We start from the raw sequence: 25,777 nt of genomic DNA, 5'->3' as shown, positions 1-25,777 counted from the left end.
GGCATCCTTTATCTGAAATAGATGCTTTTCCAACAATCAAATTCGAAGATCTTCGACGTTGTTGTAAAAAGAGAAGGAGAAGGAAAGAAGAGGAAGGAGAGGAAGAAGGAAAGGAAAAGAAGAAGAAGAAGAAAAAAGAAGGACATATTAAATATAATGCGCACTTAATAGTGCCGAGGCGGCGGAGCCGCCGAGGCGCGATTTTTTTGACCCTATATTACCGCACGGCAATGTTTTTCTCGATTTTGTACAGCCTACAAAAAACAACATCCTATGTATGAAAATTGACTCTGTATCCATAATCTACGATAACACCTTAATCAGGAAATTACAAATTTGTTTTTACAATATTTTTGGCGGTTTTTGTAAATATCAAATATCATTTCATCAAAATAACTATGTGTAACTCAGTCTATGATAAATTTATGAATTTATATGCTGACTATAATGATATATTTATTCAATTATATAGATTAAGAACTTTCGATGAACATGAAATCAACGATTTTTTCATCAAAATCAAACTCAAACTTATCGAAACAAAAATATTCTATCCATATCAAATTCTCTTAATCATTGATCGACTCTATAGATACAACAATTGCTATTTTCGATCATATTTGATACTATTCAAGATGATTTATGAAGAATATCATGTAAAACAGATAAATGAACTTTCACCACTTTTAAATTACTTTCTTCAAAAAGAATATGGAATTGTTTTATGTGATTTAGATAAAAGCTATTGGAAAAAGTATGAGAATTATTCTCTAGATCTTCATGAAGAAAACACGATTTACAGGGCAATTATGGACAAAGATTTAAAAACATTCATTGGGATTACTGAAACAGGAGATTTCAAGAAAAATCAAAAATTCGGCAGCGATTTCTATCCATCAGAAAAAACAGGTTATTCGTTGCTTGAATTATGCTGTTATCATGGAGCTTCCAACTGTTTTAAGTATTTAATATCAGAATTTTATTCAGAAATTACTCCAACATGTCTCGAACTTTCATTTTTAAGAGGAAATTCAGAAATATTTAGTGAATGTTTGAAGTATCATGAACCTGGATGTCTCTGCATGAAATATGCAATTATTTTCCATAATATTGACTTTGTTACATATTTGAAAAATGAATGCAACTTACAAATAATTTTTCAGTATTGTATAGAATTCAACAATCTTCAAGGCTTTCTTGTTTATTTGGATCAAACAAATAATTTCGAATATTGCTTACCTACCGCCTCATCATTTAATTTACCATTAATTGTTGAATTTCTTATTTATCAAGGTGCAAATATGATTGATTTAAATTTCCTGAAGAAAATTCTACTGTTTTCATTAGAAGGTAATTACGATGAAGTATCTAAGAAATTGATTTTATGTGGGGTAGATATCAACTTGAATGGCATTTCCAAATTCTCTGCTCTACATATTGCAGTATTAAATAATAATATCGAACTTGTCAAGTTTATAGCAGCCCAATGTGCAGATATCAATCATAGAGATAGTTTTGGTCAAACAGCTCTTTATATAGCAGCAAAGAAAAATTACCCCGCCATTGCTAAAATTCTTTTGTTAAATGGTGGAGATGTAAATGGAGTTGGGATAAATGGAGAGAATGTTCTTCATATTGCAGTCAGAAACAATAATATTGATCTTGTCAAATTAATAGTTACCAATGGAGTAAATGTCAATCATGCAGATTACTCTGGAGAAACTGCATTTGATATAGCAATAAAGAATGATTTCAAAAGTCTTATCAAGGTTCTATTGTTAAATGAAGTTGATGTCAATCGTACTGGAAAAAACGGAGAAACAGCTCTCGATTTTGCAATAAAAAAGAACAATAAAGATCTTGCAGAAATACTATTGTCAAATGGAGCAGATATCAATCATGTTGGTAAAAATGGGGAAACTGTACTACACATTGCAGTTCTAAATAATTATATTGAACTTGCAAAGCTGATTATTATGAATGGTGCTGATATTAATCATGCAGATTATTTTGGCGAAACAGTTCTTCATATTGCAGTTTTAAATAATAGCATTGATCTAGTCAATTTAATTGTAAGCAATGGCGCAGATATCAATCGTGCAGATAATTCTGGCGAAACTGCCCTTGAACTTGCAACAAAGAGAAATTACAAAAAAATTGTTGATATTTTATTGTCAAAAGGCCATAATATTGACAATATGAATAGCAAGTATGAAAAATTATTTCGATATTGTGATCAAAATAGAAATGAAACTCCTGATAATGAAAATTATTCTGATATGAATGAACAATGTTCAAATGATGTTGATCTAACTAATCCCAATGCTGAAATGGGTACATATGAAAGAACTTTAACAGATCATGTGGTTGACAATGAAACAAATGAAAAAGATTTAATTCTTAGTACAATTAAAAAGGATTTAATAAATTATGCAATTTCAATTGATAAAATTCATACAAAACATGCAATTGAAATTCAAAAAGATTCAACTAATCATACAACTAAAATTGATTCAAAAGAATCAGATCTGAATCATCATGAATCAATTATCAACATGAATAGTCAAAATTTAATTAGAACTGTAATTGAAAAAGAAACCAACGAAAATGATTTAATTGATCATGAAAATACTGATAATAATTATGTTAATATCTACAAAATTGCATTTACTCTTGTTTTTCTATATATTTTATGGAAACAAATATTAAACATGTTCTAGCAATCATTTACATATAGAATAAAAAGAATTTTGAATTATGTATATGATACAATCTTTCTGGTAATTTTGGTATTATTACTTATTACTACATAGTGAAGAGATAGTTTTCCATGTTTGTCATAAAAATTAGCATTACTGTGTACAAATCTGCCTGGTGAAACTTTATGAAGCAAAAACCTTGATTTATCGCAGTATGTTGTAGAGCAGTTTTTCCTTATTACCATCACAGAGGCCACACTGGATCAGTTCTTTCACAACGCTGGTAAAATCATTTATAACTGCATAGTGCAAAGCGCTTTTTCCTCATTTATCTATAGTATATTTAAGAATATCAATGGGCAAAAGAATTCTTCATTATAAATACATTCTGCAATATAATGCAGAAGAATTTTCCCATAATCAGATTCCTCAATTCCATTCATGTAATAATATTTTGGCCTGCATTTTTAAGCGGCTCGTGCAAGCGCTTGTGATTTTTTATCAACGTAATAGAGTTCAATAAAAGTTAATGAAAAAAAAAATATTGAATGATATTATTTTAGGAAATCAATAAAATAAATACAAAAATATAATAATATGGGAATATCTTATTTCCGACTTGAGTACATGCATAAAATATAGCACTATAAAATTCAATTTGTTGAATGCAAACATGAGTCTGCGAAAAATTAAATCTGAATTGATTAGAAATGATTGGTTTTATCTTATATAAGCCGATGTATCCCATACTAATTGATTTTGGATCATATCTTTGCTCAATTTCTTTCCAAGTTCCGTTTATGTTTCGACTTTCTAGAGTCCAATTATTAAAAAATCCAGCTTCTCCAGGAATTGTCGGATTCTGATCAGCTCTTTGTTGCAACTGATAATGAGTTAAAAGAATTGAACCTTTTAAAAATGAAAATTCTAATGTGATATTACTTGTGTATGATCTATATGCTGAAGGACGTGTGTAATTCAAAGCAAAAATACATGATGGACCCCATTCTCCATCGCTAGATTTGAAGTCTATGTCATTGCTTGTGTATGTGATGATATCATTATAATCATCTTGATGTGCTTTGATATATCCGTCAAAGCTTGTATCTGAGCGAGGACTATAATTTTCTATTGAAAAAAATGTCAAAAAATTTTGACAACCTTATGATGAGACATTTTTGAAAAAGCATTTAATTAACATGTATTGGGGATGGTGGACGGAAATTTCTATTAAGCATGAATAGGAAGCACAAATTATGATGATTTTGAAAATTCATAATGAATACTGAATGTATCTTTATGTATATTACTGCGTAAATATGGTAGTCATAGTTCTCATTAAGGTGACACTAGCTCAAACAAATATATTCCAAACAATGGATTAATTTTTAGAAAAATCATATTTAGGATGAATGTCTATCACAAAAAATGCTAGCAATCTATGACAGCACTACTTAAACCATGTTTTGAGACAATCAAGATTATTGAGATTCAATATCTTAATGTTTTCTTAAGAATGCTGGTTAAATCCTTTTCCAAAGCAACTTGAGAATATATCTTCTTGTTACAATATTCATAAATTTGTATGGGTTCTTTCTTATCTGTTCCAAAGACTTCGAATGAACCCAAACGTGCAACGCCACAGCATATCCTTGATGGAATTGAGGATCTTAAGAGTCGAGGTGTTTGCTCAAAATGTATTCAGCGCCTCATGTCTTTAGATTTATTAACTTCTAAGCGCCTTTGTCCAACAACAGATCATGAAAATGACTGTATTGCATGTCATGGTGTATTACAAATCATACCCAAAGTTAAACAAATTGTTTCTGATGCTATTGGACCTTATTCATATCATGATGTTCAAATAGAAATTCCTCCAAACCTAATAAAAGCAGACGATAAGATCTGCAGACAATACGATCTCGCAACTTCATGCAATATCAAAAATTACCTTAAAGCAAAACTAAATCATGAATTACCACACACAAATTCCGGACCTACACTAATCCTTCACATTGCCGGTCCAACAGATATACAATGCAAGTTGAAATGGCCCGATTTATTCATAACAGGCCGCTATTTCAAGAAATCTCGAAGAGTTTCAAACAGTCGCTTCTTCAAAGGCAATTCAATAACTTCGGTTGAAACGGAACTCATCAAAGAATTCTCGAAATACGTGAAATGCTCACAGTTTACCTTTGCTTCTTCAGGAAGAGAAGATGCTGATGTCAGAATGATCGGATCTGGCCGACCATTTGCTTTGAAGATGAAAGATCCTGTTCCGCCACATCCACCAAAAGATATTGACGAATACGTTGAAAGCGTAAACGCTTTAATTCCAAAAGATATTGAGTGTGAAAACTGCGTTGCCGCTGCAAACTGTCATGTTGTGTTACAGCAACCATCCATGGAGCCAAAGCATATGAAAAGATATCGTTCTGTTGTTACATTTACAAGACCTGTTTCAGATGAAGAATTACAGAGGATAGAAGGCCTTGAGAACATTGTTTTGCACCAGAGGACACCTTTGAGAGTTGCCCAGAAAAAGGAAATTCAAGATAGAGAGAGAACAATTATGAAATTAGGTTATCAAAGAATAAGTCCAAGATTTATTTTACTTGACTTAGAAACTTCGAAGGGAACTTACATTAAGGAGTTTGTGAACTCTGATTTCGGAAGAACTGTGCCTAGTTTGGGACAACTTTTGAATCCTGATGATCCTCCTCAATGCCAGCTTTTGCAATTAGACGTAGTCTATGTTGCTGAGGAATAGATATAAAAATGTTATTTATTATTTCAAAATTTTAATAATATTTAATAATTTTTTTTAAATTCGATCAATAATTCAAAGTTTTATTAAAAATTGTCTGAAATTTATGTTTTAGATAATGTATTGATAATGCTTTGGTAAATATTCAATCTTAATGCTTCTGAAATCAAAATCCCATAAAAAATGAATGCATATTAGATATGTGCAATCATGAAAAACAACATCTGCAATGTATATAGTTAATATTATCAATTAGAATTAGGTTTGCTCGAATTTGAAATAGAAATTAGTTAAAATATTTAGTATTTATTTGATTTAACTTGATATTATGAGTTAACAGTGACTACAAATAAGTATTCTCATAAATGAATCAATAATAATGAAATCATACTTAGGAATTTCTGCCAAAATTGTGATTTCTGACGGTTTATTTGTCAGAAAATTTTGACTAGTGACAGAGCCATGGTCCTTTTTTAAATAATGTCTAAACGTGGACGTACAGGTCAGCAAGGCACAAAGTTCGCCATGACAGCAGGTCTTCCAGTTGGCGCCGTTATCAACTGCTGCGACAACTCTGGAGCCAAGAATATGTTCATCATTTCCGTTCGTGGCCACAAGGGTCGTCTTAACCGCCTTCCAGCTGCTTCAGTCTCAGATCTTATCGTTGTTACATGCAAGAAGGGTAAACCAGCTCTCCGTAAGAAAGTTTCCATGGGCGTTGTTGTTCGCCAGCGTGCTATCTGGCGCCGTAAGGATGGCGTCGTCATCGGCTTCCAGGATAACGCCGGTGTTATCATCAATGATAAGGGTGAAATGAAGGGCTCTGCTATCACAGGTCCAGTTGCTAAGGAAGCTGCTGAGCTTTGGCCAAAGGTCGCTTCTGTCGCCCCAGCCGTTTTCTAAACAAAAATGGTTATATTTGAATTACATCTAATACTTTTTTTTTACTACATATGGGAACATATTTGATATCTCTTTTTTATTATGAATTCTAACAGATTTTATAAGTTATCTGATAGAGATTAATGTAATTCATGGTAGAATTTGTTATGAAATCCAAAATAATTTAAATTGTTTTTTGAATTAAAGCATTTTATCGGGTATTTAACAATAGAATCAAAGAATTCCGAAAAACATAATATCAGTTAGATGACATCCAATACATAAACAGTTTATTATTAAAAAAATTATTTTTGGAATTGGCCGAAGAATTCTATTCTTTCTAAAGCCAATCTCTTATCTTTCTCAGGCTTAGATTGTAGCTGGGTAAATCTAATATATTTATGGAATGAATGCATTTGGGCCGTGAAACAGAAAACTCCAGGAGATTTTGCGAGATCTGATTCTCTTTGGTCAATAAGGATCCAGTTCTCTTTGTTTGAGCTTGCTTCGAGCTTCCATTTGAAAGGAGTGACTCCAACATCGATTTGGCACAAAACTGAAATGGTATACGTAGTAATACAGATTGTGTTCATCTTGAAATCAAAAATTATCCATGGGTTGTCCTCTGGTTCGCTGACAAAATAATCTTTTTGATATAACAAGGATTCGAGTGATCCTTGGGAAATGGAGGATGATGTAATGGCTGGGTAAAATATTTTAGACATAAGGCCGTCAAATTCATGGCCTGGAACGTAAGGAATTGTATTTGAAACGTTTGTTTCTGAAATTTTAGCCTGAGTAATCTGTGGAAGTAAGGAAAGATATCTGTATATATTAACTTTCGGATTTTTGAGGATATTTGCAGCTACATTAGGAGGAATCGAAGAAAATGGATAATATTTTGCAAGACGATGGTTTGGAGACTTAACAAAGTTGAAGTACTTCATGAGGAATGGAATTAAGATCGTTGGAGCTACATTGATGTTACGTTTAAGAATGATATCGATGAAAACTTCTGGAACATTCTCAAACATGTTATTTTCAATCAATTCTGTCATGTGGTTCTCAAGGAGATTGGCAAAAGGCTCTACTGATAAGCCAGCTTCAAAAGCACGTAAGGCATAATCGAAAATTTGTTTTGTATCAAGTTTCGAAACGATTAAATCGAGACATCTTACAACAAGAGTATCAATGCATAATTCTATGGAAATTTCAAGAATAAATTCTGCTTCAGCTTCTGTGAAAGTGATATCTTTGCAATTTAAATAGTCAATAATCAAGTTAAATGGTCCAGGACCTGTTTGGAGAGTTATTTCGTCGCATAAAATATTTTCAACGATTGTTGAGCAAATCTTTTTTGAAAATGAAGAAGCAATCAAGGGATTGCAGCGATAAGACTTGCCATCATGATGTATTGTGAAACTATTGAATGGAGAGATCGATGCACGCGCTGATAATTCACTGTAATCAAAAGAAAAAACAAAAGTACTTGACATAGAATTTGTCACTTTTTTAGTTGAAGAAAACTCAATCTTCAAATCCCAATCTCTAAAATTGCGATCTGATGATATGAATTTCAAACTGTTGCCTACAACACAGTTGAGCAATGAACTTAATGTGATTATACAACATAATTTGAGAAATCTGTCCATTAATTATTTGTATTTTGAGATAACAGCTAGATACTTGGTTTATACTCCAATGATATTTAAGAATGTCTATACGTGTTCAATTCCAAAACGCCTATTTTCATTAAATCTGGAGCAAATATCTTTATATGGTAATTTCTATGATGAACTAAGTTACTTATTATTATTAACAGATCTAGTACTATTGACAACATGACGTAGAACCATTGAGATTAATATTAGATTTTGATATGAATTTGAACAATCATGATTTTCTAAAATTCAACATTTTTATGTGTAGGTAATATAAAATAAAGAGAAATATGAAGAAATAAAATTTAGAACGATAGATGGGACGATAAATTTGGCCGCCCTTGTGTTGTAATGGCTGATCAGGCAGTCATCATCAAATGCCGTGTCTGGGGTGGCGAAACAGGTGTTACCTCAAAGCTTGCTCCAAAGCTCGGTCCTCTCGGTGTTCCAGCTCCAAAGGTTGCCCAGGAAGTTGCTAAGGCTACAGAGAAGTACAAAGGCTTCCGTGCTACAGTCAAGATCACCGTCCAAAACCGTGAGTTCAAGGTCGAAGTCGAGAACTCCACATCTACACTCCTCATTGCTGCCCTCAATGAGCCACATCGTGATCGTAAGAAAGTAAAGGCTGTCAAGCACTCTGGCTCCCTCTCCCTTGATACAATCATCGATATCGCTCGTACAATGAGACCAAAGTCCTGCGCTCGCACACTCGCCGGCACAGTTAAGGAAGTCCTCGGCACAGCTCAGGCTATGGGCGCTCATGTTGATGGCATGGATCCAAAGGAAGTCCAGAAGAAGATCGCCTCTGGTGAAATCCCAATCCCAAAGGAGTAAAATAATCTAAATTTTTGATACAATGCTTAAATATACAGAAATCTTTTTAAAATATCATTCTTTGATTGAAATAGATAAAATTAAAGCATCAAATGGTAAATTTTATTTGTGAATAGAAATAAGTTTAATAAAGTATCTAGTATACAGTAAAAGACAGTTAGAGTAATGGTTCTGTAGGAACAAAGTTGGAAATCTTTGAAATTTCCTTCTTAAATTCTTCATAATGAGGAAGTTCTTTAGCCACGTCTTCATTCATATCTCCTCTTTGCATAAATGCACTTAGATTCTCAATCAGGCCATAGTTAAATGGATTGATTTCATCAGGCAATAATTCGTAGTATTCGAACAATTTTGTATGATGAGTTTTGATGGAAAGCGAATTTTTGCATGCAATGACAACCAATTGATAGAGGATTATCGAAAGCTGAATCAAAGAGTGCAATGAAAAGAAAACTGATGGAATTAAGAAAATATGGTACTGTATCCAAGTAATTGGTGATGATTTATGGAAAAGAGGATAAGTAGAGACAACGACATGAAATATCTCAATTACAATACCAAGTCCTAAAAATTGTAAAGCTATATCGGAATTTGTAGATGCAACGCATGTTGACAAATAATCTGAATGCAGATAATGTCTTAAAGAGCATTTATCGCAGACTTCGCAGTGAATTGATCTGCAACCAATTGGAGCTTGGCAACGCGGACATTGTTTATCCAAACCTTTGAGGTTCTTGAAAACCAATGCATTAGATGTATCAACGAGAATGGCAAGCATTAAAAATAAAACGAGAGTATATACATAAAAAACAATTGGGAAATCGGATTTAAATGAAGCTGATATAGGACCATCCTGGAAAGTTAAAGAAATGAAAACGTATATATGGATAAGAAGGAATCGTAATATACCTTTCATATCTAATGTAACAAAAAAAAATTATAAAGTTTAGAATTCAATTTGGAAATAAAATTCTGGATAGATAGGAAATTCACATCTAAATTTAAATAAATTTGTCCAATTTTTGGAAACTGAAAATTTGGCACTTTTTGTGAGCAAAAAAAACTTTTTTATGCTGAGAGACTGGTCTGAATTTGAAAAATGTTATCCTGATGAAGAAGTTAAGATTCCTGAGATTAAAGAAACTCTTGACGACCTTACTGGTCTCAACGAACAATATGATGAAGAAAAATTGGACCGAAGTTCAGGTATTAAGATTATTAATGAACTTGAAAATTCAAACGGACCTGTTGAACCCCAACAGCTATTTTATTTCGAAAATTCTATTAATTCAAAACCCGAACTTGCAGAAGCAGTTGAAGTTGAAGATTCAGAGATACCAGCAGATCAAGAAATCATTACTGCTCCATCGCTTGTAGAAGAAACATGAAATTTTTTTGAATGAAATTGTTTTTTTATTAATAATTCCAATAATTCTCTGGATTTTTGAAACATAGTAGCTAAATTGCTATGGTGACTCGAGTTCCTCTGATCTTTTTGCTTCAAAAAACGTTCAAAAAAAATAATATAATTATTTTTAAGAAAATATGCTCAAACAGCAATAATAATATTACAAAAATTTGGTATCACGTTGATTTACTTATCTCACAATCATCAAATCGAGATTTAAAATAAAATTTGATATTATCATTTATTCATTGACTTTATCATAAATATAACGATTACATTTCAACCGAGCATTTGTTTTTAAAAAAGTAAAAATTCATATAATAAATAATATTTAAAAAACATTATAATAATCAATAGATTCATCAGTAATCTGATCCGGAGTTGGCGGAGTTGGATCTGTAGCAGCTAAAGGTGGATGTCTTCCATTAACTAATTCATGTAAAGAAACAACGCTTCTGCAGAGCTGCGAAATAAAGATCATAAATGTTGCGTCATCTGCTTTTGTATTTAATGAGTCTACTGTTTCTTTAAGTTCGAAATTAGGTAATAAATTGAAAATAGATTGAATAACGCCAAGAATTTCATTATCAATTTGTAATTTTCCATCTATAACATCTCCTAGGTATTGTGAGATAGCTCTCAAGCGATGCTCAAGAGCTGCTAAGCCATGAATACTATTTGTAAGTGTACAACCAATTGCAGACATATCTACATCTTTAATATCTCTAAGAAGGTGCTCGACACCGATTTCCTCAACTTCTAAAAATTCAACAGTTGTAGGAATATTTCTAAAAGAAGTAACAATTGGTTGGCCATCTTTGCGAACTCTTTCAGCTCCAAGAAATGCGCATGCTGGGATTTCGTGTGGATCTGAAGCTCCAACATCTGTAGTTAAAAATATTGGGTCAGGACAATAATCACACATTTTTCTATGAATTTCAAGATCGTTGGGAGATACTGTTGCTAAAGAACTGTACCAACCAATTATTTTTTCTTTAAGTGTTACTTTTTTGTGTAAAGAATACATTTCTTCAATAAAGTTTGTATCAAAATACCAAACAGATGGATCTTCGCTATCTTCTTCAAATGGGACACCGAAACATTGGAATATATTTGCTTGTCCTTTATAAATGTCACCTAACAAAATTCCAATCACACGTTTTTGGCGCTGTGTAACAACACGGTTGTGATGATCAGCTATGGATAGAAGTACTATGGGGTGAACAGCCGCTTTGGTAATATCAACTCGTTTTGTCTCTGATAACATTTATTTTAGTCACTTTTTTGCAAAAAAAAAATCAAATGGAAAAAAAAATGTACATGAAAGCATAATTCTGTTTCCATTTTACTAGCAACATTTCAATCAATCATTTTGCATAAAATTAATTCAGAATTTGATTTAATTTCGATATCGAAAATTTTATTTTCAAGAGAGACTGCATGATTTTTATTCGGATTCCTGTTATACACGCTACAGTCTCTTTAAACTTCAATTGTACTTGATAAAATACAACAGCGAAAATTGATTAATTTTTGTCGATGGATAACATTCTTTAAACGCCAATTGAGATTGGGCAACTAATAATTCAGCAATTTTAATCAATTTAAATCTTTGATCTTTCAATAAATCTTGCAAATCCATCAAAAATACTTTGTTTAGCTTGACAAAAAGTCTTAATTGCAATATATTAGGCAAGAGATCGACTTTTGGTGCCTCAACTGACATTTTCAGAATATTTTGACAATATCTTGGAGAAACATTGAATTAATTTGTGAAGAATTGTATACATCTGTTCCGGTTATGTATTAGCTATTCCAAAGAATTATCTTTCAGACAATCAATTTTCAAAAACCTCAAAAGTCATTTTCAGTGATTTCTCTACGAGTTTATTTGTCCTCCTTTTACCACTAAATATGATAACATCAGTTAAATTTATTTTCAAGCATGTTTCTCAAAATAAAATTAATCGTGAAAGATAGGAAATCAACAATTGATTCAGTGTTGACCGAAGAATGATAAAATTGTTTGTAAAAAAAGCGATAACTCCAACTCCGTTTATTTTCCTATCGAGGTTTTTTTGTCATCGTTGTTAATTTTGATCCTCTCATGATTTCTAATACTTCTTAGTTGACCAAATCGTCAAAAAAATATGTAAACCGCCAAAACATATTCACAAAAATTGAATACCCAAATCTTTGGCAGAAACATCATAACACTTTTTCAACTTTTTTTTTCTAAAAAATTAATAAAAGGGAAATGGAGTCTCCTGATAATAAGAATGGAAAATCTCGTCAAAAGCCTATTCGCAAGGCCAGATTCGTTTACGCTCCATGGCAGTATATGCCAGCCATGATGCTCCCTGAACGTCCCATACAGATTCAAGAACAACCAGTCATGCTGAAACCTCAAAATAAACCTAAAATCGTCGAATCAGCAAATTTGAAGCACAGTATTTCAGAACCGAATCTCATGCTTAATTTTGAATTGCCAAAAATAGATAAAGTCGATACAACTCAAAGAACAAATCCACCTGGAAACTTTGATATTATCTCTCGAGGTAATCTACCCTCTATTTCGTTTGTTCATGATAACGTTATTGTAGAGCCAGCTCCTAACGTTGATTTAGCAAGTATGCAAAATCCGTAGAAAAGCATAACGCACCTCATAGATATTGCTTTCCAAGAAGCAGCATAAATTTGTATTCTTAAATTAATATGTATAATACTAATTCTACTAAATTTTTTAATAATTTCTTTTTTTGTTTTGAATTGAGTTATCTTTTTGTACGAAATTACTCAATGAAACAAACATTGCGTGTTTACGTGCTCGTTGATGAATTCAAGTTTTCTTTCAAAATTTCCTTTCATTACAAATTTTTTGGAGATCGAATTGTAATAAACAGAAATTCATCAAAAGTGACAGCTCTCAATTTTTTGACATTTGTAAATTCTAAATTGAATGAGAAAAATGAAATAATACTAAGCATAATACAATATTCTAGATTTAATTATAATTAGGAAAAAGTTAGTTTTGAGAGTACTTTTCATAGGCATATAGAATGAAATCTTCTGAAAAATAATATCACATAAACTCATATTATTTTCTAATATATAACTATTTTATATAAAAATCAAATTCAATGATCTTAAAAGCGAAGGATAAACCTCAAAATTTACGAATATAATGAGTGGGAATATAATGATTATCTATCATAAAACCATATGAAATATCAATTTTTGCTTTACGCCTAATTTTTGACGACAATTAGCAAAAAATGTTAAACGTTAACACTCAGTCCATTTGAATATGAAAAATAAAATTGACTTTGATTAAATGTTTTTATTTATCATGCAATTCTTTTGCGACCAAAGATTTGAATAAAAGTTCAAAAATAAGATAGCTTAAAAAATAATATACGGTAGTGTTTACTAATAGATGAATAGTATATAAATTCTATTAAAATGGATTTGATCCAAAAAATATAAAACCAAAAATAATTGTTATAATTTAAATGAAGAAGTAATTTAAAACGATTTTATTTATGATCAAATTTTATATATTTTTTTGGATCAAATCCATTTTAATAGAATTTATATACTATTCATCTATTAGTAAACACTACCGTATATTATTTTTTAAGCTATCTTATTTTTTGAACTTTTATTCAAATCTTTGGTCGCAAGAAGAATTGCATGATAAATAAAAACATTTAATCAAAGTCAATTTTATTTTTCATATTCAAATGGACTGAGTGTTAACGTTTAACATTTTTTGCTAATTGTCGTCAAAAATTAGGCGTAAAGCAAAAATTGATATTTCATATGGTTTTATGATAGATAATCATTATATTCCCACTCATTATATTCGTAAATTTTGAGGTTTATCCTTCGCTTTTAAGATCATTGAATTTGATTTTTATATAAAAAAAAGGTAGTGGGGCTTCCAGGCGCGTTGCGCCCTCTAACCCCGAAGATGTTTAGTATAAATGAAGTTTTTATTCGGAGGGCTTCCAGGCGCGTTGCGCCCTCTAGCCCCGAAGATGTTTAGTATAAATGAAGTTTTTATTCGGAGGGCTTCCAGGCGCGTTGCGCCCTCTAGCCCATAAGAAATTTTGCCCAAGACCCAAGAGGAGGACCGAACCCCAGCCGACCAGCCGGTGACAAAACCAAAACCGTTGTTATTTACATCATATTAATGGTGTCACTTTTTAAAATGTCACTTTTTGTGTCGCTTTTCACAAATTATATATGTTTTCATGTTTTGTCACTTTTCTGTCACTTTTCAGGAAAAAACATTTTTATTATTATATATAAATGAATTTTACAAAACCACCGTTACCGTTCTTTGGAAATAAGAGTAGATGTAAAGATATTATATTGAGAGAACTTAAGAAACTACCGAATGGTCTAACATTTGTAGATTTGTTCGGTGGAAGTTTCTATATATCCCATTTATGTCATACAATATTCCCAGACTCAAAGATTATATGCAATGACTTCGACAACTATATGGACCGTCTCAAACATATTCCAGACACAAACAATATATTGAAAGAGTTAAAAGAAAAGATACCTATAGGTAAGATGAAACGTATACCATTAGATAAGAAAAATATTGTGAGAGAGGTTTTGAAAAAAGCAGAATATATAGTTAGTATACATATCATGTGTACTGAGGCACTGCGCGCCTCCGTACACCACTTAGCGGTTTTGACACTTTACGAAACCGTTAACGTATATTTTACAACACAAACGGCAACACTAACTTAACCTTAAATATTTACACAGCCACCAACCACTTCACCTCACTAATGTTTTCACAAACGACTTCACTAATGTAAAAATAAACGTTCTCACTTACAAAAGTATTGCAACTCCTCCCATTGCTGTGCTTCATATAACAGCTCATAATCTTCTGACTCACTTTCTTCTTCATATAGGTCAAAATCACTGTCATAGTTTATACCTGTAAGTTTTGACAAAGCTAATGAAACACGTTTACCGTTTGTATCGTATGCTTGTATAAACTTTCCATTCTTCATTCCTTCATAAACGCTCAAACTAACTTTACCCTTTCTCCCTCGTATCTGATAGAATGTATTTTCACGAGGAACGAAGAACAAATTCTTGAACTCATGACCGTTGTAGTTTGTTATCTCAATAGTTTTCGTCATTACATCCAAATAAAAATTTTCAGTAAAAATAAAAAATAAACTTAAAAATTAATGATATCACCACCCTCACACGTATGAAAACATAGCACAAAAATAAATTTAGGTGAAGTGGTGAGATCTCACCTCTTTTTTCACCTGTTTTTTCACCCTGTTGAATTCATTGCTTTATAACTCTCTTCCTTGGTTTCTTTTTAGTTGCTTTCTTCACGTCTGTCTCCAACTTGACTGTCTTTCTTCTTCGGCCGTAATGATACCAGTTACTTCCACCAGTCAATGGGTCAAATGGTCTTTCGTAAGGGTTTCCATACATTCCATAGGGACCATACGGAAGAACTACTGGTGGAGAAGAAACATTTTCTTTAGTTCCATCGACTCTATTTAAATGCATTGTTTCACCTTTCATCTGGTCATTAAAGTCTTTTGCATGTTTTGCAAACTCATCATCCTTTCCTAAAGCATTTTCTGACTCAGTCGCAACCAAATTGGATGCTTTATTTATGAGCCCTATTTTATTTAATCTTAACTTCTTTACAACCCAGCCTCCAATCTTTCCTTTATTTGCATCTAATGTCTTCGAAACTCTTCCTCCACTCATTTTATTTACTGCGTCATAAGCTCCAAGTGCTTTTGCTCCAAATGCTAATGCTTTTGTTCCCATTGCGCCTAAAGCTGCCCAAGCTACCATTTACACCATATTAAAATCATCTCTCTTCAATATTATCTCATAAAAGTTCTCGTTACTGGAGAAAGTCAATGAAACATAAACATTCTCACGGGCTTCGCCCTCACCGCTTTGCGGTCTATCTAACTTATTTCTTATATCATCTATACGCTTCAAAATGTCTGAACAATTGCTAACATCTTCTACAACAGTTATTTCATCATGAATGACCTTCAAGAACAAGCTCATTTAATATGCTATTAAAATCATCTCAATAATGAGTCCATCCTTTCCGTCTTTGGGTAGCACAACATCTTTCATTGAAGAAGGTTCGACAAGTCTTATGTTAAACTTACTGACAAAGTTTGTTATACTATAATGCTTCGGCGGCGAATACATGTAGTTTGAAAGACATAATATAGATTCTTCAGCAAATTCACTTATACTGGATTTTATAACAATGTTCTCACGAGACCAAATGCCACCAATTGACAATCTTGTAAGCAATCCTGCTGAACCTTCTACTGTAAACGTCGATGGTAACATTCCACGAAGGTCATCTATTGACATCGTTGAGTCACTGAATTTAAATATTTTCTTAAAGCAATCATCATTATCTAACCATGTAATAGCTTTGAAGTTTTCATTCGAATATACATCTGCTTCATTAAATGTAAAACCTGACTTCTTTGCAGAGATGACTTTAAAATCTATTGAGTTTGTTTCAAAAGTATATGCTATGGTAACTTCTGAAGGTAATGGGTGCCCTTCTGCTATAAGTTGTTCTCTCACTACTGTTTGAAGCTTTGTGTTAAAAACTTTCATGTCATCTCCTGTGTCTAGGTTCACATACACAGCAACAGGAAAACTATCTTGCTTCTTTGTTTCATCATTATACCTCAAAACATTAAAGTTCTTCAATAATATTGTTCTTCCTGCTGGAATACTTCGAACCTGTCTGATTTCAATAGCTTTCTCACCTCCTACATACTCTACCCAATGTCTTGGATATTCATAAGTATACTGACTTTCTTGAATTTTGGTTGGTTTCATCATAACATGTTCATAGTATATCTTTATACTCTTGTCAGTTAGACTCGGTGCTATGTTCTGAATATTTCTGACTTGCATTTTTAATGGAGATAAAATGAAGCATTTAATACATGACGTAGATGAAGACATGAATGAAACTACAGACAAACTTAACTCTTCTCTCATTCTTCCTTTCAGTAAGGACTATGAGTTCTGTTCAAATGGTGTTTATTTCTATTGTGGAAAGATGGGCTCAGGTAAGACATTTAACCTCATTCGTCATATACTCATAACAGAGCGTTTAGGAAACGACTCTTACTATGACCAAATCATTATATCAGCAACTTCAGACTCTATGGACTCAACAGCGAAAACATTTATGTCAAAAGTTCAAGCCTCTGTCGTTAAAGTTCCAGATAGCGAACTCATTGAATTTCTTCAACGTTACATTCGACGTAAGAGGAAATATTATGCCATCGTTGAATTTATACAGTCAGGAATGCAAAAGACTTCAGAAGAGATGGAAAGAATTATTGACAAACACCACTTACGTCAGTACTCAGGAGTTTACGATATGAAACGACTTACAAACTACATTCTATCAAAACTTTCAAAATACCCCTTCAAAAAATATCCTTCAAACACTCTGCTCGTTTGCGACGACTTCGCCGGAAAAGGTTTAGTGTCAAAGCCTGACTCACCATTAGCTAACATCATTACTAAAGTCAGACATTACCATTTAACTGTAGCAATACTTATGCAAACATGGAGGTTTTTAGCTTTAAACATAAAACGTCTCATAACTGACTTCGTTATCTTTCAAGGTTTCTCACGTTATGATATTGAACTCATTTGGAAACAGTCAGGTATAACATTACCTTTTGAAGAAATTTGGGAAGCATATAAGTCTCTCATCTCTCCTCGTTCATACCTTGAGATTCATATCATGACTAATACCATTAAAGTCAAAAATATTCCATGGGAACGACCAACATTATTTTAAATCTTATGCTTTAATTGACTGATGGTAAACAAATTCCATGCATCTCTGTCGCCATTTCTGTTAATATTTTTGCTGTCATTCATATCATCCACTTCCCCATCCGTTAGCTTTTGAGGATATGCGTTAGAATAGCTGTTCTTAAATGAAGGCTTTTCACCTTTGAGAGCATAAACTCTATAACTTTCTGCATACTTTATGTTTGAACCTCCTGAGCCATCATTGACATAAATTTTTATAGGCTTCCACCCTTTGTTCATGTTCCTGCTTCTTCCCTTAGCTCTTTTGTTCAGTAGTTCTACATTTATACACAGCTCCTGTCTCAGTGAATTCAACAATATTTTCATTCGTTAGCTTTACATTCAAACCCTTGTCGAGTATATTGTTCATTTCATACATATAAAAGGTTTTTATTCTATATGAAATGAGAAGCAAATCCATCTTAGCTGGTGCCGTTAATGTTCCAATTGAACCAACATCAAATGTTGACTCACGAACGACAAACAATATTGTCATAAAGAACTATAGTTCAGAGTGTTTGAAAGAAAAAGAACCAGAGCTGAAATCCGTGAATTTAAACTCAGCTTCAAACGCTAACGCTACATCAGATGTTAAGTTAGAGTATCCACCACTGGACCAAATTCTTTCAAGAGAAGCCAACGACAACCCTTACACAAATGTTCAAACAAATCCTTCAGATAACGTAGACCATTACCTTCTTCAGTTATACCAAACAATTTTACTCAAAGACGATAAGAAGCTTTTGGTAAATCTTATAAGCAAAAAAATAATTCTAACAAAGGAGGACCTTGAAAATGTTATATCACAAATAACAGGGAAACAATGTGTCATTGACTATCTCGACCCTGAAATCGAATGCTGTGGTCAAACGCCACCATTCATGAAAATAGGTAACATCCGCATCATTGAAACACCAGGAACTACAGGAGTTGAGTTTAAGTATAAATATTCGAACGAGTATACAAAACTTTCAACAGAATATAAGCTTTGTGTGAAATATGTTTTAGTAAATTAAAGCAATTTGTAATATCTATCCAAAACTTCTTCAACAGTATCGAACTCATCTTCATAATGCAAACCTAATCTTATTGACTTGGTGCAGTTTTCACTAACACAATATTTTTCTGTTCTCTTGACTGACATAACTAACTCATTTGTTTCATCAAACAGCAACAACCAAAGTTCATGACCTAATACATAACATTCATACTTTATATTTTTAGCTCTGAGTTCTCTTGTAAGCTGTTGCATTTAATATTTTCTAAAAAGTCAACTTCAACAGTCATTTGCACTGGTGCCTTCAGTTCTACAGGCTCTCCTTGAAAGTCAACAAGTCTGAATTGCATGTCTTTCAAATTATGAGGACTAATGCGAACCCATTTACCTAAATGAGTTGCTATGACAGGAACGTTTGGAATGAACATTGAATTGACTGCATAACAGAAGGATTTATATTCTACTGAACCTTTACTATTAACTCCTGAAATACCTGTGACATTAGCTATTTTGACTCAATGTACAAACAATTACCATAACATACGTATGGAACAGATTTCATCTCAATCGTTTTGTCAACACTTTTCAAAGGAAATGTCATATGGTATGCTCCCAAAAGAAGTTGTACTCTATGACTCATTCTTGGTATCTTAAACTCCTTCGCATAACTGAACTTCAAAACTCCTGCAATAAGTTTAACATTCATTAAGTTTTCTTCGTTATCCTTGTTTATTGTAGTATTTATGAGAGCATTTAACACTCCAGCTAATGTTTCCATCTTATATTCTACATTATTGTGAAATCTTATTTCGTGCTTCTTTCCATCTATTTCAATCTCCATGAAATCTGTTTCATCTGTTATAACGAATGAAGCGATAGTATTGAAGTCAACCATTCTGAATGCAAGCGCCTCATTCTGTAGACCTAAGTTTGTTTGTAGCTTTACTGTCCCGTATTCGTTTGGGTCTGTACTTTGCAAATAGAACAACATTTTATTCTCATTAAAATATGAGTATAGCTGCATATGCGTATGAAGCTGACAGAGCTAAACGTTTATATTTTGGTCAATACTCTCTCACACTTACTGACAAATATATTGTTATCAGTGATGGAAATACCGAGAAATACATAACATGGAAGGACTATGAAAAGTTTGACCCTATTTTAACTCCATGTACTATGCCATTCATTGTAAATGGTGAAGTTGTCATGAAGAACGACACAACAGTATATAAGTCTGTATATGAAGCGTTAGAATATATGTTGAATTATAATCCCGAAAGATTTGACCCAAGCACTACACCATGTGCAATGCCTTTTATTAAGGACGGTGAAATCGTAAGAGTTCCGAATTCAACGGTTTACACAGCTGTTCAAAACAGTTTACAAAACATTTTAGCGAATATCTTTAATTCAGAAACTACAGAAATAAAATTACCGTATATAACAGATGCTAAAGAAATTAAATCAAAAACAACAACATTATTTACGTCACTTAATGATTTAATGACTTATATCATTAATATTCCTGCACCAACTACAGCATTTGATCCAAACTCGACGGTTTGCAGTGTACCTTTCATAAATGACAGTTCAGTAATTGTTTTAAGGGATTCAACAGTTAATGAATCATTAAAGGCTTCATTAATGAAAATCATTGATTTTAACTCATTCACGAATACATATAATTCATTCATTAATGTTTCATATGCTTCTAAAGAAGGTGAGCCAAAAACTATCGATAAAGCGGTGTATGAAATAAAAGCATCAACGACGAAATTGAATTCGTTAACTTTTGACGGTGATAGTTTCGTTAATGACATAACATCGGGGAAAACAATTTTAACGAAAGAATACTTAAAATCTCATGTTAGTGAGTTCGTTGAAATTGAAAAAGAAGGTGGAATTAAGTTCGATCCACTGAATTTCATTTTTCAGCTTAGCGAATGCGGGTGTTAGTTTCGCTGAATGGACAACAATACAGAGTGAAATAAATGCAATATGGACGTTTTTGGGGTCAAAAGCGGGAATGGGTGAGCTTGTAAATGCTGCAAGAACATTAGGTGAAACAGGAAATTTTGTAGATGGTTTTAAAAGACTTGTTTCAAATGTTTTAACAAACACAAAGAAATTATTTAGATATACCGTACATAACGGACGGATTTTCGAACAGATAGCAAACAAACCCTCCGGTTATGGCTGCGTTGATGATGGTTAGAGATATAAAACCACGTAACGACGGGAACGAAGATGAACAACAGGATACTGGTCGGGTTATTCGAGACATTAAAAACGTGTATCCTGAAGTTATTGATTTATTTAGAGGAGTTAATGATTCAATTTCAAAACATTCTATAACCCTCGATGAAGAGAATAAATTAACAGATTATATATTCGTCATTATTGCAGAACTAATGAAGAGAATAAATGAAAAAGGAATTGGTGATATCATTAATGTCAGCGATGTAATGATGAAAAGAAATTTTGACTCATTATTTACAAAACCGAAAACAGAATATAGTCTTTATGACGTAATTACCGAATTAATGAAAAAGATTAATGATAATAAGAGTTCTGGCGGAAGAGTTGAATTAGAAGTGAATGATGTTAATGAGAAATTAGCCGAAAAAGCAAACAAAAATGAGCTTTTAGCTCTGAGTGATAAAGTCAAGAACCACGTTCATTATATAACTTCAGACGAACAGATTATAACGGACTACCATGGATATTTAACACGAAGTGATGAAGTGAAGACGGAAGACCCCAATGAAAGAAGATATAAATACATTCGTGCTAAAGGTTATGATATACGCTGTACTGTACAGTATGACACGGGTAAAGCACCAGAAGCATTTGGTTATAACGATGAAATTTATGCCTCTACTTTCTCTGTTAACGGTGTATTAGTTGAACCAAGATTTACTTTGAGAGTTAAGTCAAAAATAACGTTTGAAGATGCTATTAAAAGTAAAGCTGACAAAGTTGAACTCGAAGCAATGAACAAAGTTTTGAAATCTCATAAACACAACATCTCCGATATAAATGAACTTCAAGCTACATTAGACAGTAAAGCCGACAAGAACCATACACATAAATCCTTCACTACTGTTAGAGCAGACGACATAATATTGAACTTTGACCTTGGTTCAAGTGCACCTTTAGAGAATCCAAGCACTAGTGTAAAAGATACACTAAACTCCTTAAATAGTAAATGTATGAATATCGAAGATCATGTCAGAAACTTTGAAGCACATGAACTACCAGCAATGTTAGATAATAAAGCTGACAAGAACCATACACATAAATCCTTCACTACTGTTAGAGCAGACGACATAATATTGAACTTTGACCTTGGTTCAAGTGCACCTTTAGAGAATCCAAGCACTAGTGTAAAAGACACGCTTAACAGTTTAGATAAGAGTTGCAGGAATATCGAAGATCATGCCAGAAACTTTGAAGCATATGAACTACCAACAATGTTAGATAAGAAAGCTAACAAAGCAGAGCTTCAAACATTAAAGACGGAAATGCTTCAAACATTATATCCTATAGACTCTATTTATACGTCAATGAACTCAACAAATCCAGAAACAGTTCTGGGTTTTGGTACGTGGAAGCAGATTGTAGATAAATTCCTCTATTGTGCGAACTCTTCAAAGCAAACAGGCGGTTCGAAGAAAATTAAAGAAGCAAACCTTCCACCGCACACTCATGCAGGAACTACAAACACAACAGGTAATCATTCACATTCAATAACAAAAAGAGGTTATACAAATCTTGCAGCAGGTTCGGATAGACAGGGAATGAATAGATCTGATATTTCAAGCGACCCAGTAGATTCAAGCACAGGTATTTTCTGTGAAACCACAGGAAATCATTCACACACTTTCGCAACAAATCCAACGGGCTCAGGTGAAGATTATATGCCACCATTTGTGACTGTATTCGCATGGTACCGCGTTCAATGAACGCGCTTGAGCCTAGAATAAAATCTTTAACTTTACATAAATGAGCTTGAAAGAAGTATTCGAACAACATCCATGGAGGTCATTTAAGAAGTTCAATGAAGCAGCAAAGAGTTCGGGATTTACTAACAGAGCTGAAGTGAAAAGGTTCTTTGACAAAAATGTTGTACATCAAACAAAAATAAACCCTTACGACTACTTTTTACCAATTTACTCCAACACTCCTGACGCATACCAATTTGACACTCTCATTCAAAGCAGAAAAGGAGGACATAAACCATTCCTCATCTTCATAAATGTTAACACTCGTAAAGCATATGCATATCCAATGAAGAACAAAGGAACTCGTGAAGTGTTAAGAGTTTTACAAAAGTTTGTAGCAGAACATAACCCAAGTACTTTAACATCAGACCAGGATTCAGCATACCTCAGCAACGAAATCACAGAATTTCTCATTAAGCATAACATAACTCACTACACTACTGAAGACCATAACCATAACATACTCGGCATCATAAACCGCTTCATAAGGACTCTCAGAGATTTAAATCAAGAGCGAGACTTTACCGAAGAAACAATGAAACATTTTCTCGAAGTATATAATTCCTCAACACATTCTACAACAGACATACACCAAATTCAATGACACAACAACAAGAAGAAAAGTATATACAAAAGAAACGAAGTCAAACACAAAATATCAGAAATTCAACACAATTTACCCTCATTCCTGGTACAAAAGTTCGTGTAGTTCTTGACGACAAACCGTTGACAAAGAAACGTTTAAGGTTAAGTCGAAATTATTATATCGTAGACTCTACGCAAGGTAATGGATATCTTATAAAAGCTGCTGACGACTCCATAGCGTTTTACCCTCGTCATAAATTAGTCGAAAGTAGTAATGGCAAACTTGCTAAAACCATTGACGAAGCAAAGCGAGGAGTGGTTATTGAAATACTTGGCTATAACACAAACGATGACGCTTATAAAGTAAGATATGAAGGAGGCGTTGAAGATGTTATACCATCTAAGAACTTGAGAGAGTCGAAGCCAACACATCTGGGACCATTAGAGTGGGAGTACTGGAAAGACAAAAATAAGCCAGAAAGAATAAGAAAATTCTTCTAAACTTTTTCATTAGATGTAAATCAGACAAAATATATTTTAGGTGAAGAGGTGAGATCTCACCTCTTTTTTCACCCTCATGAATTTTCATGAATTTCCTTAAGACAGAAAAAATAACGTTAGTTTTATTTTTTTCTAACTTTTTATCTTGTAGGTAAGAACAGAAATGTCAGTCGAAGCAAAAACATTCACTAACAAATCTAATGGCGAAACATTCACAAAAGGCACTTATAACGGTATTGAAGTCTTACGTAGAGACAAGGATGGTTATATAAATGCAACAAAGATGGCAAGAGAAGCAGGAAAGTTAAACCATTTAAACAGATTTCTCAATAGTGCTAAAATGCAGGAAATTCTTGAGTTTTGGTTGAAAGAATACGGTCGAGCCAAAAGTGGCTCGACATCAAAACAAGCATTTTATGAGCTTACAAAGGGTGTTATGAATGAATTCAAAGGTATTTACATACATCCTGACCTCGTTCATTTTGTTGCTGAATGGTGCTCTGTAAAGTATGCATTTTATGTCAAAGATATTATGGACTCCATAGACAAGAAAGTTCATGAGAAGTTAGATGAAGAAGAACTCGAAGATACAGTAGAGAATGCTAAACCTTTGTTCGAACAAGAAGTTAGAAAAATGTGTGAAAAACAATTAGAACATGAACGTGAGTTATGTTATGGTTATAGAGATTCTCCATTCGAACTAGACCAATGGGAACAAGAAAATTTAAAGAGAGAATTTAGAGAATATGAACTCGCTAAGATAGCATTAGAAGCTGCAGAAAAGAAGTTAAAAGCTTGGGGTCGTTTTGTACAAAAATATTGTGAGTAAATGAACCATTTATTTTTATTGAATTCACCTAAAATATATTTTTGGTCAAAGCTTCCACGAGAGAAAAACGAGAGAAAAGATTCCTCATTCGCTAAGGATTCCAAAAATGAAAAAATCATTGATTTCGGCTGAGAAAAAACAGCAAAACCCTTCTTCCACGGGAACAAAGAAATAAAGAAGAAAGAAAGAAGAAAGAAAGTAAATTTTTATTTATTCCCGTGGAAGATAGAGCACCTTTATGACACTTTTTATTCACGACAAACAAGACAAACAAAGAAAATAAGAAAATACGGCGCTGTCGCGGTTCGAACCACAGACCCTGACCCCTCCATAACACCACCTTAGACCACTGTGCTACGTAGCCTGTCGACATAAGAATTTATAAATTGCATATTTGACGTAAATTTATTTCCATCTAGCTTCCCACCGCATAAGATATTCATACGTGTTTGTAAGACATTCACAAAACTTCTTTTCTATTGCATCTAATCTTGCGTTATTTTTTTCAATAACTTGTCTGTATTCTTCATCATCTCCAGCAGTGTTTGGGTCTTCACGTTTAAAATATTCATTGTTAACCAATTTTTTATCTACAAATTTTATTAGTGTTTGATTCACTTCGTTATGATAACGGTCATATTCTTTCAATACGTAAGTGAAGACAAAATGCGTCGTACCTTCAATCTTAAAGCTTAAAGAACTTTCAACACAGTTTTG

The 25,777-nt window shown here is 32.9% G+C and overlaps 14 protein-coding genes and 2 pseudogenes across 16 annotated transcripts, besides 3 other annotated features; 10 read left to right on the top strand and 6 right to left on the bottom strand.

Moving 5' to 3' along the window:
* Positions 1 to 65: 65 nt before the first annotated feature.
* Positions 66 to 209: a mobile genetic element.
* Positions 210 to 635: 426 nt separating this feature from the next.
* TVAGG3_0908330 (protein ubiquitination) lies at positions 636 to 2,720 on the top strand (the record flags this gene model as incomplete). Its single annotated transcript, XM_001329853.1, has 1 exon — positions 636 to 2,720. The coding sequence occupies one exon, from the start codon at positions 636 to 638 to the stop codon at positions 2,718 to 2,720; it is 2,085 nt and encodes a 694-aa protein (XP_001329888.1).
* Positions 2,721 to 4,284: 1,564 nt separating this feature from the next.
* Positions 4,285 to 5,636, top strand: TVAGG3_0908320 (pseudouridine synthase protein; the record flags this gene model as incomplete). The annotated part of the gene is made up of 1 exon (XM_001329852.2): positions 4,285 to 5,472. One exon carries the CDS (start codon positions 4,285 to 4,287, stop codon positions 5,470 to 5,472), a length of 1,188 nt encoding a protein of 395 aa, XP_001329887.1.
* A 293-nt stretch (positions 5,637 to 5,929) lies between these two features.
* TVAGG3_0908310 (large ribosomal subunit rRNA binding) lies at positions 5,930 to 6,614 on the top strand (the record flags this gene model as incomplete). The annotated part of the gene is made up of 1 exon (XM_001329851.2): positions 5,950 to 6,372. The coding sequence occupies one exon, from the start codon at positions 5,950 to 5,952 to the stop codon at positions 6,370 to 6,372; it is 423 nt and encodes a 140-aa protein (XP_001329886.1).
* Positions 6,615 to 6,656: 42 nt separating this feature from the next.
* Positions 6,657 to 8,003, bottom strand: TVAGG3_0908300 (galactose-binding domain-like family; the record flags this gene model as incomplete). Its single annotated transcript, XM_001329850.1, has 1 exon — positions 6,657 to 8,003. The coding sequence occupies one exon, from the start codon at positions 8,001 to 8,003 to the stop codon at positions 6,657 to 6,659; it is 1,347 nt and encodes a 448-aa protein (XP_001329885.1).
* A 331-nt stretch (positions 8,004 to 8,334) lies between these two features.
* Positions 8,335 to 8,871, top strand: TVAGG3_0908290 (ribosomal large subunit assembly; the record flags this gene model as incomplete). The annotated part of the gene is made up of 1 exon (XM_001329849.2): positions 8,364 to 8,846. The coding sequence occupies one exon, from the start codon at positions 8,364 to 8,366 to the stop codon at positions 8,844 to 8,846; it is 483 nt and encodes a 160-aa protein (XP_001329884.1).
* Positions 8,872 to 8,933: 62 nt separating this feature from the next.
* Positions 8,934 to 9,762, bottom strand: TVAGG3_0908280 (DHHC palmitoyltransferase family; the record flags this gene model as incomplete). Its single annotated transcript, XM_001329848.1, has 1 exon — positions 9,004 to 9,624. The coding sequence occupies one exon, from the start codon at positions 9,622 to 9,624 to the stop codon at positions 9,004 to 9,006; it is 621 nt and encodes a 206-aa protein (XP_001329883.1).
* Positions 9,763 to 9,909: 147 nt separating this feature from the next.
* TVAGG3_0908270 (uncharacterized protein) lies at positions 9,910 to 10,524 on the top strand (the record flags this gene model as incomplete). The annotated part of the gene is made up of 1 exon (XM_001329847.1): positions 9,917 to 10,234. One exon carries the CDS (start codon positions 9,917 to 9,919, stop codon positions 10,232 to 10,234), a length of 318 nt encoding a protein of 105 aa, XP_001329882.1.
* A 61-nt stretch (positions 10,525 to 10,585) lies between these two features.
* TVAGG3_0908260 (proteasome-mediated ubiquitin-dependent protein catabolic process) lies at positions 10,586 to 11,521 on the bottom strand (the record flags this gene model as incomplete). Its single annotated transcript, XM_001329846.1, has 1 exon — positions 10,586 to 11,521. The coding sequence occupies one exon, from the start codon at positions 11,519 to 11,521 to the stop codon at positions 10,586 to 10,588; it is 936 nt and encodes a 311-aa protein (XP_001329881.1).
* A 923-nt stretch (positions 11,522 to 12,444) lies between these two features.
* On the top strand, positions 12,445 to 13,023 carry TVAGG3_0908250 (uncharacterized protein; the record flags this gene model as incomplete). Its single annotated transcript, XM_001329845.1, has 1 exon — positions 12,512 to 12,901. The coding sequence occupies one exon, from the start codon at positions 12,512 to 12,514 to the stop codon at positions 12,899 to 12,901; it is 390 nt and encodes a 129-aa protein (XP_001329880.1).
* A 124-nt stretch (positions 13,024 to 13,147) lies between these two features.
* Positions 13,148 to 13,184: a mobile genetic element.
* A 1,719-nt stretch (positions 13,185 to 14,903) lies between these two features.
* Positions 14,904 to 25,777: part of a mobile genetic element that runs on past the window's edge.
* TVAGG3_0908230 (uncharacterized protein) lies at positions 15,108 to 15,428 on the bottom strand (the record flags this gene model as incomplete). Its single annotated transcript, XM_051251676.1, has 1 exon — positions 15,108 to 15,428. The coding sequence occupies one exon, from the start codon at positions 15,426 to 15,428 to the stop codon at positions 15,108 to 15,110; it is 321 nt and encodes a 106-aa protein (XP_051077250.1).
* Positions 15,697 to 16,113, bottom strand: TVAGG3_0908220 (protein of unknown function, DUF4107 family; the record flags this gene model as incomplete). The annotated part of the gene is made up of 1 exon (XM_051251675.1): positions 15,697 to 16,113. A coding segment is annotated over one exon (417 nt), but the record flags the coding sequence as incomplete, so codon positions are not given.
* Positions 19,354 to 20,129, bottom strand: TVAGG3_0908210 (annotated as a pseudogene). Its single transcript has one exon. A coding segment is annotated over exon 1 (776 nt).
* On the top strand, positions 20,348 to 21,225 carry TVAGG3_0908200 (annotated as a pseudogene). The gene has a single exon. A coding segment is annotated over exon 1 (878 nt).
* Positions 21,685 to 23,106, top strand: TVAGG3_0908190 (keratin-associated protein family; the record flags this gene model as incomplete). Its single annotated transcript, XM_051251674.1, has 1 exon — positions 21,685 to 23,106. The coding sequence occupies one exon, from the start codon at positions 21,685 to 21,687 to the stop codon at positions 23,104 to 23,106; it is 1,422 nt and encodes a 473-aa protein (XP_051077248.1).
* TVAGG3_0908180 (integrase core domain containing protein family) lies at positions 23,147 to 23,749 on the top strand (the record flags this gene model as incomplete). Its single annotated transcript, XM_051251673.1, has 1 exon — positions 23,147 to 23,749. The coding sequence occupies one exon, from the start codon at positions 23,147 to 23,149 to the stop codon at positions 23,747 to 23,749; it is 603 nt and encodes a 200-aa protein (XP_051077247.1).
* On the top strand, positions 24,395 to 25,060 carry TVAGG3_0908170 (uncharacterized protein; the record flags this gene model as incomplete). Its single annotated transcript, XM_051251672.1, has 1 exon — positions 24,395 to 25,060. One exon carries the CDS (start codon positions 24,395 to 24,397, stop codon positions 25,058 to 25,060), a length of 666 nt encoding a protein of 221 aa, XP_051077246.1.

Source organism: Trichomonas vaginalis, chromosome I (genome assembly GCF_026262505.1).
Source record: "Trichomonas vaginalis G3 chromosome I, whole genome shotgun sequence".
Taxonomy (NCBI): domain Eukaryota; phylum Parabasalia; order Trichomonadida; family Trichomonadidae; genus Trichomonas; species Trichomonas vaginalis.
The sequence above is the reverse complement of the archived record's forward strand: the minus strand, read 5'-3'. Positions and strand labels throughout refer to the sequence as shown.